Source organism: Vitis vinifera, chromosome 1 (assembly GCF_030704535.1).
Source record: "Vitis vinifera cultivar Pinot Noir 40024 chromosome 1, ASM3070453v1".
Lineage (NCBI taxonomy): Eukaryota > Viridiplantae > Streptophyta > Magnoliopsida > Vitales > Vitaceae > Vitis > Vitis vinifera.
The window spans coordinates 4,671,052-4,684,904 of record NC_081805.1 but is presented as its reverse complement, the minus strand read 5'-3'; the positions used below and the strand labels follow the sequence as shown (position 1 = coordinate 4,684,904).

The 13,853-nt window shown below is 33.8% G+C and overlaps 2 protein-coding genes across 2 annotated transcripts; both read right to left on the bottom strand.

Moving 5' to 3' along the window:
- Positions 1-500: 500 nt before the first annotated feature.
- Positions 501-1,617, bottom strand: LOC100252471 (MLP-like protein 28). The gene is made up of 2 exons (XM_002280794.4): positions 1,366-1,617; positions 501-1,229 (listed from the first exon to the last, which is right to left on the bottom strand). The coding sequence occupies exons 1-2, from the start codon at positions 1,550-1,552 to the stop codon at positions 964-966; spliced, it is 453 nt and encodes a 150-aa protein (XP_002280830.1). The 5' UTR covers positions 1,553-1,617; the 3' UTR covers positions 501-963.
- A 707-nt stretch (positions 1,618-2,324) lies between these two features.
- On the bottom strand, positions 2,325-7,028 carry LOC100257599 (uncharacterized). Its single transcript, XM_002280782.4, has 7 exons — positions 6,443-7,028; positions 5,914-6,155; positions 5,705-5,827; positions 5,417-5,533; positions 5,117-5,299; positions 4,303-4,444; positions 2,325-2,766 (listed from the first exon to the last, which is right to left on the bottom strand). Exons 1-7 carry the CDS (start codon positions 6,852-6,854, stop codon positions 2,603-2,605), a joined length of 1,383 nt encoding a protein of 460 aa, XP_002280818.1. The 5' UTR covers positions 6,855-7,028; the 3' UTR covers positions 2,325-2,602.
- Between the last annotated feature and the right edge of the window lie 6,825 nt (positions 7,029-13,853).

Below are 13,853 nucleotides of genomic sequence, written 5' to 3'. Positions count from 1 at the left end.
GAGTTCAAACTCTCACAACATTAAAACACGTCTATAAAATTAAAAACAATTTCAATAACTTTTTCTTCCGTCCAATATAAAACACCACACATTTTCTATCTCTCTTTACACCCATTAATATTCTTTTTATTCTTCAAGAGATGTGGGAGAAAAAGGCGGATTTAGTGATAATCTATTAAAAATTGAGACAATGAATTAGTTTTGAGTACAAGGATTGAAGTTGTCATACTAGAAAAATATGGGTTTTTTTTTATACCTATTGTATCGCCGGTGCATGGGTCGAACTTCTCATTATCCATCAAATAAAGCGGGTCGGCCCGTCAAAGTAGCTAGCCACATTGGGCCAGGAGTCATACTTCATTTATCTTGGGCTGGAGTTAATAAAAGAAAAAACCTGAGCTCTACACCACTCCAAGAACGGGCCCTCTATGAGAAGAAATCAACCCAATACGACACACACCTCAGGTACCAACTATAATTTTTAACCGCAGATGAAAAAATTGAGCCATAATCATGTAATTTTAATATATTATGTGAATCATATTCCATTTAGCAAGGGTCCCTCCATAAAGAGAGGCGGGGACGCTAAACCCATAACATTTAAAATACCATAAATTCATAGACACAAAAGCTCAAATAATATAAATCCCCAGGCACAAAAGCTCATCAGCTTTTATTCGATGATATAAACTAGTATTATAAGTGAAATTAAATAAGAGTGTGTTTGACAGTATTTTTATTCGAAATATTTCTTTTTTTGAAGTGTTTTTAGAAAATTTATCTATCAAGTATTCATCCAAAAAACACTATAAGCAATTTTTCAATACTATAAATAATTTTTCAAAATTTTAAAATTATTTTCTAAATTTTATAAAATACTTATTTTTATTTTTAAAAAAATATTTTTAAAATTAAAAACCTTAATTGAAATTACTATCAAACACACTCTAAGCCTTATATTTTTTATATCTTGAGAAGGTATGCATCCACCTCCTTAGAAACATCGAGAAGAAAGGCAAGATGAGACTCCGGGGAGGGGACAGTTTCATTTGCTTTCTCATATTCCAGACTCCATTTCACCAAATTCGTATGTGCCTCTGAAGTAGCCTCGATGGTGGCCTTGAAACTCTTGTAATAATTTGTCACCTCACCACCTATGAGGTCGAACGTCATGGACCCTTTTTCCTCGTCTATGGCAACGATCTTATCCTTGGCAATTACGGCACCACCTGTGTTGGATTTTAACCAAAAGAAAACATCAGAATAATCTTGCTCCTTTAAACTACATATATAAAGAGGGAGTCGTGGATTCCTTTGGTAATGAGGCAGGTGGTATGTATACATGCATGTGGCAGCATTTCTTACCCATGACATAGGTCCAGAGCCTGACAGAGCCCACACTCTTTCCATCTCCCTCGAGTACTTCAATGCTCTTTAGCTTGTCAGGGCTGATCTTAGGCATGAGGCTGGTCTTGTTCTTGTAAATGTCGAATATCCTGTCTGGAGAAGATTTTATCTCCGTTTGGAGTTCAAGCCTACAAATTTGAGCCATATTTTCAATGAAAACAGGGAGAAAATGAAAGAAAGAGAGAGGTGGATGTCAGAAGGGAGAATGTGGAGTTTATATAGGATAAAGAAGAACATCAGGTACATGCTCAGGCTGGGTATTAATTCCTTTAATGCTAAAATAGTACAAAACAACAAGAGAGATCTAAAGGGAGAGAAGAAAAAAAGAAGATAAAGTAGTCGGGGTGGGGGTTGCCTCTTTTTGGACTTTGTAGATAAGGAACTTTAGACAAAAAGAATCCATTAAATTGCAGGCGGATAATTAGGACCACATGCCTTTCAGCAAGTAGCATCAATGTGCTCTCCTTTCATGACAGAGATCAGTCTTATTGACGGAGATGCTCTTGGGCCTTTGGGGCGCAGTGAGGGGTGGCAGGGGCTGCCCATATTAGTTCTCTATTATAAACAAGTATCAGCATGGCAAAGCTTTGTATGAACAATACCAAGGTGGACCCTTTTCACTTCAAAAACCAGAAGTCAAAAGAGACAATAAATAATGGATGATAGCGTGGAAACAAAGCCATACTCAATTATGAATCTTGCAGAACTCATCAACACATCAATGGAAAGGAAGATTCGGTGCATTTTACAATATGTCATTTTCAGAAAATAATTATAATATGCTTGAACTTATAATGAAAATTGCACTTTTTGGTTACCAACAAAATTTCCATATCGTAAAGCTTAATTTACAAGAGTAGAATGAATGGGATAGTTACAGGTCCATTATCTTGGTTAATGAAGATGGCTCAAACACATTAACAACTGCTCAGACACCGAGCTATTCGTCATTAACAACACTGGCGCTTTTTTCAGAATACAAAGGTACACTAAATACTAAAGCTCTTCCAGCTTTCCAGTTTTACATTTATTTAAATGTCTATATGTATATCATATCTACATGTAAAGGCAAAAATCCTTGACGCCTTCAGTGGCTGTTCATAATTAGGACTGTTTCTGATCCAGAAGGGAACTATATGATTACAAGATGTCACTAAATCAACTTTGTAAGAAGGGGAGAAAAAATGTATACGTCTCATATATCAGAAGCATCCTTTCTAAACTTGGCAACAACAGGAGAAGTAGAATAACCACTTTCTTTATCTGGAACCAGCAGATGATCATCTTTCTCATTACGCTCTTCTTCTCTGGATTTGTTGGGAGATGATGATCCAAATATCTGCACTGTTAAGCTTCCACCTACAGAGAGACAAAGGCCCCAAACATTTATATACATTTTTAGCACAAACACTCATGATAAATGATATCATCAATCATTAAATAAGATGCATGCAGATGAACCCAACTCAGAGAATCAAAGGTTAGATTATTTTTCTTGGTTAGAGTTTTAAAGGTAGGAGCTTTACTTTCAGAACCTTAGCCTACCAAATTGTCTAATTGGCATATTTATGAAAATCTAATAAGGGGAGGGGTTTACTGCTTTTTCCCATCTTTTTGTTTTTACCTTTTGGCACCCTTGCATACAATTCATGTACTTTGATGCACCCTTTTGACAGGCCCAATTTTTATTTTTTTTCCCTTTTTATTTGATATGTATGAAAACTCTATCAAAGCCTTTGCTAATTTTTTGCTGCGTGTAAACATAGAATTTTTAATATTTATTTCTACCGATTCTCACCATGCTTTTCTTAACTTCAACATACTAAAATAGAAATCCTAACAAAATTAAGCAAAACTGACTCTTCATATAACCCGTATATATTTTCTTGAACATGAAAGGCTGAACAGCAGTATGTCATATAGTATGTTTTTGCTATTATTTTCTTCCTCTAGAATGGTTTTTTGCTTAATTACTTACTACTATTGCTTTTTCTGGTGTTTTTGCTGTCACTTGGGGTTGGAAAGAAAGCAAATATGAGCCACACTGTGCTCAAGCTTAACACCACATTTCACACCTTGCATGGCTGCATCTGGGAAACAGGAAAAGCTTAGTTCTCTAAGAATACCAGGAGTCTTGATCTAGCAAAGCTAATGTCTGATCATCATTCAAAAGGTAGCTTCCCTTATAATGATCAAATACCACAAAGCTACTGATAAGCAGTTGAAAGGCACAGAAATTTAGTGTGAGGGTCAACCTTCAGTAAACCTCATGGAAAATGAAGATAGTCAGATAGCAGATAATAAGTCCTAGAACTTGACCTATGGCAGCAATTAGGTATCAGCCATATCTCTAACATTCCTGGGGAAGCCCATCATAATAAGCCTGATAAGCAAAAAGATTCTCTCCTTTTGTTTGGTAAGAAAAAGGTCATTTCCTTTCATAGACCATCATGATTAGGTTTCTGTAAGCTAGTTAAAGGTAAAAGATTGGATTCCCATCTAAACATTTTCCTTCCCTCTAAAACCCACAGCACTCTTTTGGTTTTTTCATGTGCATGAGTGCCTGGTGATGTGTTTTCTAAAGGATTTTAGTTGATCGATGAAACACATAGAAGGTAAACATAAAGTAAAATTGGAAAGAGAATAATTCATTGTGAGCCCAGAGTTCATGAGAAATTCAACATGAAGGTCCACTTCTCCCCCCCCATTTCTTGTGTTGAGTTGGTCTGCAGATATTTTAAGTATGATAAGAAGTAAACTAAAAATAGAGGGACCCCATAACCACCATTCTATTACTTCCAAAATAGACATTAAGACTGCTGTGGTCCAGTTTGGCAATTCTGCATTGAAAAGTGTGGTAATGAATGATAACCAGAAGACAAAAAGTTAATTTACCTAGCACAAGAGCAGCCCCAATCCAGCCAAGGGAACTCCATCTTTCACCAAGGAGAAACCATGCAAAACCAGCACCCCAGACAGGCTCCAATCCATAAATTATTGCAGTTTCTGTGGCTGATACATCACGCATTGCATCCATCTGTATGAACATAAATAAATTTAAATTGTAAGTAATTCCCAGAAGATTTTCTTTCGAGAATATGAGATTTATAAAGCAAAAGGGATTTCCTAAGAAAGTCTAGTGTGTGGGTTTGGAAACCCTGACCCTAAACCTTACCCTCCCCATATAATATAGACTCTGTTCGTTTATAACTTTCTTATTAGAGAAGATATAAATAGAAATGGCTATGAAGTCAGGCATTTTCATCAACAGGTTGCAGTACAGAAGAAGATAAAATTAGAAATGCATACATAAAAAAATAAATAAGGAAGAAAAAAATGTGATCATAGCACAAGTGGGGGATGAATCCAAAGAAAGTCAGCTGAAGCTCCTCGGTCATATAATACAAAGACTAAAAACCAGCCAGCAAACTAAGGAAAGGAGCCAAGGACCAGTAGATAGAGATACGAGGACTGAAATAGTTCAAGTCAATGAGGCTACAGGGAGAAGAAAAATGCCAAAAGAAGATGAGTAATGCTATGTGAAAAGACAGACAGCCCTTTATTAACCATAAAATTATGTTGCACATAGTGTGATGGTGTAATAAAAGGAACTACATTGATACAGGGGGCGCAAGCAGAAGAGGGGAAGAAGGAAAGAGTTGGAATCCTAATAAATATTGTTTGTCATCTGACAATGTAAGTATCTTACCTCTATCCATAAGCATAACCCAGTAGAGATTATGCCTGTGTAAAATGCCGGTATCCATGGAAATGCAACCATCCAATCCCACAACATTGTCCACATCCCTGATGACAGGTCACATTCTTGGATGGCACCAAACGAGCCTCCGACAAAATACCAGATGGTTGAAAATAGAGCAACGATGCATACCTAAATAGAAACTTAGAATTATTCAAACCACACATTAAGGTAACGAACCCACAATTTTCAATATAATTGAATAAAAGTAAACCAAGACAGGTAAAAAGCTCAAGATCAAAAAACTACCTCGTAACCAAGGAGAGGTAAGAAGTTTTCTCTACTTGTACTTCTTGAAATATGTTCAGTTCTTAGCATATGAACACCAAAAAAAACTGCACTTAAAAAGTTTAACAGATCTCCAACCTGAAATAGATTAGTGGAAAATGATAAATATATTAAAACAAAAAACGGTTACCTTTGACACCAACATAGTGGCATTCGAATTCTAGTTCTTATACTTTCTTTCAAAAGGCTTTGTACCACAAACACTGCAGGAATGGAGAAACAACTAATAAGTATCTACATGATACATACACTTGGAGGAGATCCACTGGACTCCAGCATAGCAACCCCCAAGATGGACATCAGAGCTCCAAACCAGGTATGAGCAGGAACTGTTGCTCCTAACATACCATCAAGCAAGGGAACCACAATTACCTGATAAATTCACCCAGATAAGTCAAGATTGTTCCTTGTAAGACTCACACATATAGATCTATTGGAATTTAAATCAAGGGGCTTACAGTGAACATAGAGAGAAATGAAGCTCGCCCAGCATCCGATGTGAGCAGACCAAGTGACTGCATAAGGTATCCTAAACTGACCCAGAAACCCAACTCTATCCCCGCATTACGGGTCTGAACATCACCTCGTGCTCGTACTACAAAGGGGATAAATGGTATGGCAGACACAACAAAGCGCACAGCAGCAAAGGTTGCTGGGTCCATGATTGCTTCAACCTCTTTCACAACTGGAATATTACTAGCTACAACATGAAATGAAAAGCTTTAAAATCATAACCCATGTGATAAACCAGTCATTTGGGTATATCATTTTGATAACACTGAACCAACCAAATTCACCAAAAACCCTTTAATTTGCAGCCATTATATCAAAAATTAAGCAAACCCATTCAAGATAACTGTGTACTGAGGAATTAAATTAGTTATTTCTATCTTAATTTTTCGCAAATAGAACCAAATACAAGAAAACAATTTTCTAACGAAATATTGAAAAATTGAAAGAAAACAGGAAAAAGAGTGAGAAGCATACCATAGACAACAGTGAGAACATTGAGCAAAATGATGCCCCTGACCTTTCTAGACGCGAATAAGATCCTCCGCCACAGAGACCGCCTTCCGAACAAGGACTTCAGGCTTAAGGTTGGTACCTTGGTAGCACCATTATGCCCAAATGTAGTGGGTTTTTTGTTATCAGGAAGCACCGGTAATTGAACTGATTTTATCGGTCTCCTTTTGGGAGTGATAGGGGTGCAAGAAAAAGAAGAGGATGAAGATGAGGATGAGGATGATGATTGAGAATCCTTCAGGGAGGAAGTGGTGAGACGAGCTCTTCTTCTTCTGTGAATAAAGCAGTGTAGAGAATTGAAGGTCGAGGGATTGCATATGGCAGAGTGGGCGGTGTTTGGCTTCCGTGACAATCTCCATGGTGATGTGGAAGCCATGGAAGAACACCCCCCTCTTCCTCTCTCTCAATGGGATCCTTCAGAAAATCATCTATAGATTTCCAGTGGAGGACACACTAACGGGAGCTCAACACGTGGGCAAATTTTTAGTGCCCGAGTGTGTATAAGTTTTAAGGAGGGGTTGTGATGTTTAGAATCATGGATATTTTATATTTTGAATGGCCTGATCTCTCTTTAGTCTTTACGACCATCTATATGATATTTTTTTTTAAAAACAAAAGCATCCTTTTGAGTTTTGACTGTCCTCCTAAAAAATACACCTTAATCTCCCCGATCCACCGCACTAACAGTGTACATTTATATGATGTCCCATTTTCCATATATCAACCTCTTTAGTGTCGAGCTTTTTATATTATGGTGATGTTTGTTTTTTTTTTTTTTTATTAAAAGTGATTTATTTTTAGAATTTAGGTTATTTGTTTTTCTATTTTTTTATTACTTATTATAAATTTTTTATTAAATAGAAAAAACAAAAATATATAATTTTTTCTAAATAAAAAAAATAACAAATTAGTTTTTCTTGACTTTTTAATACTTAATATAAATAAAATACTACAAAATCAAACGACCTAATATTTAACACTATTAAACATTAAGATTCTATTTAAAATTAAGTAAAAAAACAAACATCATCTAAACTCTTCCTAATATACAACACATTAAGCTCTTACATGACATACGACCTTAATACCATAAAATGAGTTTTTTTTATTCATTTTTCTTATTATCCTACATGATTTCTTATTTTTAAATCACCTCTAACTTATTTTTAAATATCTTTCAATTATTTTTATATCAATTAATCATTCGTATTAAGATTATACATTTATACGATATCCGACTTTCCATATCTTAATTTCTTTTTAGTGCCTAGATTTCTAGATTTACACTTTTCTCTATGTTTTACACATTAAGCTCAAATATCTGCATGATATACAACCTTTTAAGTTTGAATACCATAAAATAAGTATTTTTTTCGTCTTCTTCTTTCACATGATTTCTTATTTTTAAATCATCTTTAAATTATTTTTATATCAATTAATCCTCCTGATCCGTCATATTAACATTTTGCATTTATATTTTTCATGTCTTAACCTCTTCTCAGTGTCTAGCCTTTCTGACACGAAATATGGGATGAAAAATAATAAATTCTCTCTCTTTTAGATTGACTATATACACGGTTTATATATGAGATTACAAGAGAAGAAATAGGAAACAAGAGACATAATAGGAAACTAACTTATTCCTGAACTAACCTATTTCTAAATCATAAAACTATCTATTTACAGAAATAGGAAACTAATAAATCTATCTATTTATAGAAATAGGAAACTAACATAATAGGAAAAAAAATTCCCCTATTCTATTTATAGCTCAACACTCTCCCTCAAGCTGAGGAATAAATGTCTTCCATTCCCAACTTGAATACAAGATTGTGAAACATTGAATTGTTCAGCCCTTTTGTTAGAATATCAGCTAATTGATGTTCTGATGGAACATAGGACATACACACTACTCCTTCCTCTAATTTTTCTTTGATGAAATGTCTATCAATCTCAATATGTTTTGTCCTATCGTGTTGTATAGGGTTATGAGCAATATTGATAGCTGACTTGTTGTCACAATAGAGCTTCATAGGACCATCCCACTTGTTTCTCAAATCATCTAGAATAATCTTCAGCCAAAGTAGTTCACACAACCCTTGAGCAATGACCCTAAACTCTGATTCTACCGATGACCTTGCTACCACATTCTGCTTTTTACTTCTCCATGTTACCAGATTTCCTCCAAGAAAAATACAATACCTTGTAGTTGATATTCGATCCACTAGGGATCCTGCATAGTCAACATCGGTGTATGCTTCTAGAGCAAGAGTATTGTTCTTCTTGAACAAAATTCTTTTCCCAAGGTTGCCTTTCAAGTAATGTAGCACCCTATAAGCAGCTTGAAGATGAGGTCCTCTTGGATCATGCATGAATTGCAATCACGCTCACCGAGTAGGCGATGTCTGGCCAAGTGTGAGCAAGATATATGAGTCTACCAACCAACCTCTAGCACATTCTTTTATCCACCATTGGTTCCTCTTTAGCTTCTCCCAACTTGTGGTTTGGATCCATTGGGGTAGAGACTGGTTTACACCCAATCTTTCCTATTTCTGCCAATAAATCAGTCACATACTTTTGTTGAGAGATGAAGATCCCTTGTGTGGAATATGCCACCTCAATATCGAGAAAGTACTTTAGTTTCCCTAGTTCCTTTATCTCAAACTCTGTTGCTAATCGCTACTTCACTTCATGTTTTTCTCTCTCATCATTTCCAGTCACTATGATGTCGTCAACATAGACTAGAAGAGCAGTTACTCCTCTTGTAGCCGAGTACTTGATGAAGAGAGTGTGGTTACCTTGGCTTTGTTTGTACCCAAACTCTTTCATGACTTTTTCAAATCTCCTAAACCAAGCCTTGGGAGATTGTTTTAGCCCATACAGGGCCTTCTTCAACTTGCACACCTTGTTACCTGTGTTTTCCTCAAATTTTGGTGGGATGTTCATGTAAATCTCTTCATCTAAATCACCATGAAGAAATGCATTCTTAGCATCATACTGTAGGAGTTGCCAATTATAGTGGGTAGCCAGTGACAACAGGATTCTTACAGTATTCATTTTTACAACTAGAGCAAAAGTCTCCTGATAATCAACTCCATAAGTTTGAGTGTACCCTTTGGCTACCAATCTTGCTTTATGTTTCTCTAGAGATCCATCAGCCTTATATTTCAATGTGAAAATCCACTTGCAATCAACAATGTTTTTCCCTTTCGGTCGTTCAACAATCTCTCATGTTTTATTCTTTTCTAATGCACTCATTTCCTCTCTCATAGCATCTTTCCATTCCCTTTTTGTCAATGCCTCAGAAACAGTGTTAGGAATGATAGTGGTGTTTAGACTCACAATAAAATTCTTGTGGGCTGGTGATAGGTGCTTAAGAGACACATAGTGTGATAGTGGATAAAGTGGTCGGTCAGTGCATTATCTGGTGCCTTTTCTGACAGCAATGGGAAGGTCTAGGTCTAGGTTGTTTGTTGAGTCAGTGGAAGTTTCACCAAATTGTGTATGTAAAGGTAGGTCTGATCTTACCGTGATTTCATTCCCAAGGTCTGAGTTGGATTCTTGGACATGCTTTTGTTCTGGAATGACCTTTTCCCTTGAATACACCTTAGGAAACTGTGGAAAATTGTGAGTGACACTGGCTGGAACAAAGGATGACACAGGTTCTTCATCACCATGGGTTGAGACATGAGGAAGATCAAGAGGTTCAAAGGACTCATAAGGACTATCTTCCATCATTGAAATCTCCTCCTGAAGAGAGGACTTGTGGAAAAAAGGTTTATTTTCTGTGAAGGTGACATCTGCAGAGATGTAAAATTTTTTAGCTGAGGGATTGTAACACTTGTATCCTTTTTTAGTGGATGAGTAATCAAGGAAGACACATTTTATGGCTCGGGGGTCTAACTTGTCTCTATGTTGGCTGTGGACATGAACAAATGCAGTGCACCCAAATACCCTAGGAGTGACCCATTTGAGGTTCTGAAGTGTGGATAGAAACTCTTAAGTATCTCGACGGGGCTTTTGTTATCTAATACTCGTGAGAGAATTCTATTTATCATGTATGTGGCAGTAAGAACAGCTTCCCTCCAATAGGACTTAGGAATATTCCCTTGAAAGAGTAAGGTTGGGGTTGTGTTGAGTAAATGTCTATTTTTCCTCTCGACTACCCCATTTTGTTGGGGTGTGTTAACACATGATGAGTCATGGAGAATGCCCTGTGATTGAAAATAGGGTGACAAAATCTGGTTGAAGTAATCTCTAGCATTGTCTGTCCTAAAGTTTTTTATTTTAACCCCAAATTGGTTTTGAACCATTGAGTGGAAATTAGGTATAACAATGCTAACATTAGATTTTTGTTTAAGAAGAAAGATTCATGTAACCCGAGTGCAGTCATCAATTAAGGATACAAACCAACGAGCCCCAGAAACATTAGGTATAGTCGAAGGACCCATATGTCACTATGAATCAAATGAAAAGGATGAGAACTTCTTTTATTGCTAATAGGAAAAGATACACGAGTATGTTTTGCCAATTCACAAGTTTCGCAATGAAACTCAGAAATATCTAATCCTTGGAACAAATGAGGAAACATGACCTTTAAAACCCTGAAAAATGGATGACCTAGATATAGGTGATACAACCAAATGGTATCTTTATTTGAGGAACTGAGAAGAGACAACGACAAATTATTACTAGTTTTCCGAGATGATTCAAGGTGGTAAAAACCACTCATTTCCTTAGCAAGTCCAATCCTCTTTCTCGAGCCTTGTTCTTGAAGAACACAATAAGAAGGGAAAAAAATAGCATAACATTTAAGATCATGGGTAAGCTTTTGAATGGAAACAAGGGTGGCCGACAATTTTGGTACATGGAGGACATTTTTAAGAATAAGGGTAGGTGTGATGTATATGTCTCTGAAACCTACAACGGTAACTAAAGAGCCATTAGCCACTACAATTTTGTTGTTACTTGGGCTTGGGGGTATAGGTATTGAAAAGTTGATATTTGGAGGTCATATGGTCTGTGGCACCGGAGTCTATTATCCAAGAGTCATCATAAACTCTGTGTGAGGCATTTATGCAAAAAGAGAATGAAGGTGTACTTGAATTTTCCAACATCTTCCATGAAAAAACCTGATCTCTTGGAATTAAGGCAGATCATGAAACAAAAAAATCAACAGCAATGAAGGCTGGTAAAAGAACACGTGAATAAAAAAAATCCAACTATGAAGGCCAGAAAAATGGCAAGGCTCTGATACCATGACACGAAATATGGGATAAAAAATAATAAGTTCTCTCTCTTTTAGATTGACTATATACACAATTTATATAGAAGATTATAAGAGAAAAAATAGGAAACAAGAGACATAATAGGAAACTAACTTATTCCTGAACTAACCTATTTCTAAATCATAAAACTATCTATTTACAGAAATAGGAAACTAACATAATAGGAAAAAAAATTATCATATTCTATTTATAGCTCAACACATTAACTTCAAATATTTGCATGATATATCTTTCAAGTTCGAATACCATAAAATGAGTTTTTTTTTTCTTGTTCTTCTACATGATTTCTCGTTTTTAAATCACTTCTAAATTATTTTTTCTCTTATTTTACCCTTTTTGGAATGCGAATGAAAGATGATTGATAGGAGTTTTGAACTGATTCCCGCGAGTCTTGGCTATATCACGCAAGCCATATGAAGCAATTGGCAAGTGGTGGGCAGCCTCCCATGATCCGCGGACTCACATTTACGATGTTACTTATTTGACTATTAAGGTCATGTCTATTTCACGAAAAATATTAAGCAAGGAAAAAAATGATTAGAAAATGGATTTTCTCATATTTCGTACCATTATAAAAAAAATATGAAAAAATAACTCAATAAAATTAAAATTGATTTGTTTTTAAATTATTTAATATTTATATAATAAAGAAAAATAAGTGTAACATGTTTGAATAAACATATACAAATTTTAAATTTATTTTTTATTTTTTTCACTTTCCGTTTTTCTTTTTTATTTTCCCTTTTTGACATTTTCCTTCAATTTTTTTAAACCAAACATATAAATGGTTGTGCTTTTTATTTTTATTTTTACTATTTAATTATATTTAAAATAAAATATAATTTATAAATAAATCAATATTATAAAAATTATTATTAATTTTTATTTTATATATACTAAAAATATGAAATTAAATAGAATAAATTAAATTATTTTTATTGAATGATACTCGTAATATATTAAAGATATATCGATGGAAATTTTGACACAAAATATCCATGAGCTTAAAATTGATCAGAAACTATAAAAATATAATAAAAAAACTGTTAAAAATGAAATTAGAAATATAATATATATTTTAAAGTTATTTTGTTTAAGAAATTGATATACTTATGATATAATTTATCATATTTGATAATAATATTGTATACATTAATAAAAAAGTATATAAATTTTATAAGTATATATTTATTATTAAATTATATCAAATATTATTCCATAATAATATTGTGATATTTATATATCAAACTTAAAAATATATTTAATATTAAAATTATAATTCATCTAATTCAATTATATTAAATGATATAAAATAAATTATTATATACGTATCATTTTTAATACTTAATTAATATATTAATGATATTAAAAATATTATGAAGAATATTATCACTATAATTTTTATATTTTTGGTATTTAAATAGATTATTATTTTTAATTTTATTATAAAATAAGTCTAATTAATTTGTTCTTTAAAATATTTTTTTAATATTATATTTATACGATGAATTTGAGTGTATATATATTCAGTGCAACTTATAGAACTTTTTGGTTGGGGTTCGATCCCGCAACAACCGAAAATTCAAAACATTTTTAAAGTTTGATCACATTGTCGGCTTTGATTGTATTGACTGTCCCAAAATATCATGAAATATCGATGAAAAAAAGGTAAAATATCGGTAAATTATGATAAATTGAAGAAATTTCTTATAAATTACTAATATATTGAGGTATTGATATTTCTCTTTTATATATTATGTCGAGTTCTACGATACTCTATATTTTAATCACTACTCTTAATCCTGGTAATACCCAAATTTGGTCCAAATTTAAAAGAAAAAAAAATTCTCAAAACATTTTAACTCAACTTGTTTACATTTATTCCAAATTCGTTTTATTAGAAATAAGATTTCAGGAATATTCAAAACAAAATCTACTGATTTTTTTTCTTTCTTTAGGTTTTTAATTTTTTTAGTGATTTATATCTTTAAAATAATAAAAATAAATAAATTAAATCTACGTGGAAAAAAGTTTATTTCAATATACAACTAATCGTGTCGTTTTACTTAAACAAATCAAACTTTCAA

Bases quoted from the DNA above. Each gene is read 5' to 3' on its own strand.
- LOC100257599 (XM_002280782.4), bottom strand. From the start codon at position 6,854: ATGGCTTCCACATCACCATGGAGATTGTCACGGAAGCCAAACACCGCC. The intron at 5,534-5,704 runs GTATGTATCATG...AATCTATTTCAG, and splicing joins CCAGTGGATCTCCTCCAAGT to GTTGGAGATCTGTTAAACTT. The intron at 5,300-5,416 runs GTAGTTTTTTGA...GTTTCTATTTAG, and splicing joins TACCTCTCCTTGGTTACGAG to GTATGCATCGTTGCTCTATT.
- LOC100252471 (XM_002280794.4), bottom strand. From the start codon at position 1,552: ATGGCTCAAATTTGTAGGCTTGAACTCCAAACGGAGATAAAATCTTCT. The intron at 1,230-1,365 runs GTAAGAAATGCT...AATCCAACACAG, and splicing joins GCTCTGGACCTATGTCATGG to GTGGTGCCGTAATTGCCAAG.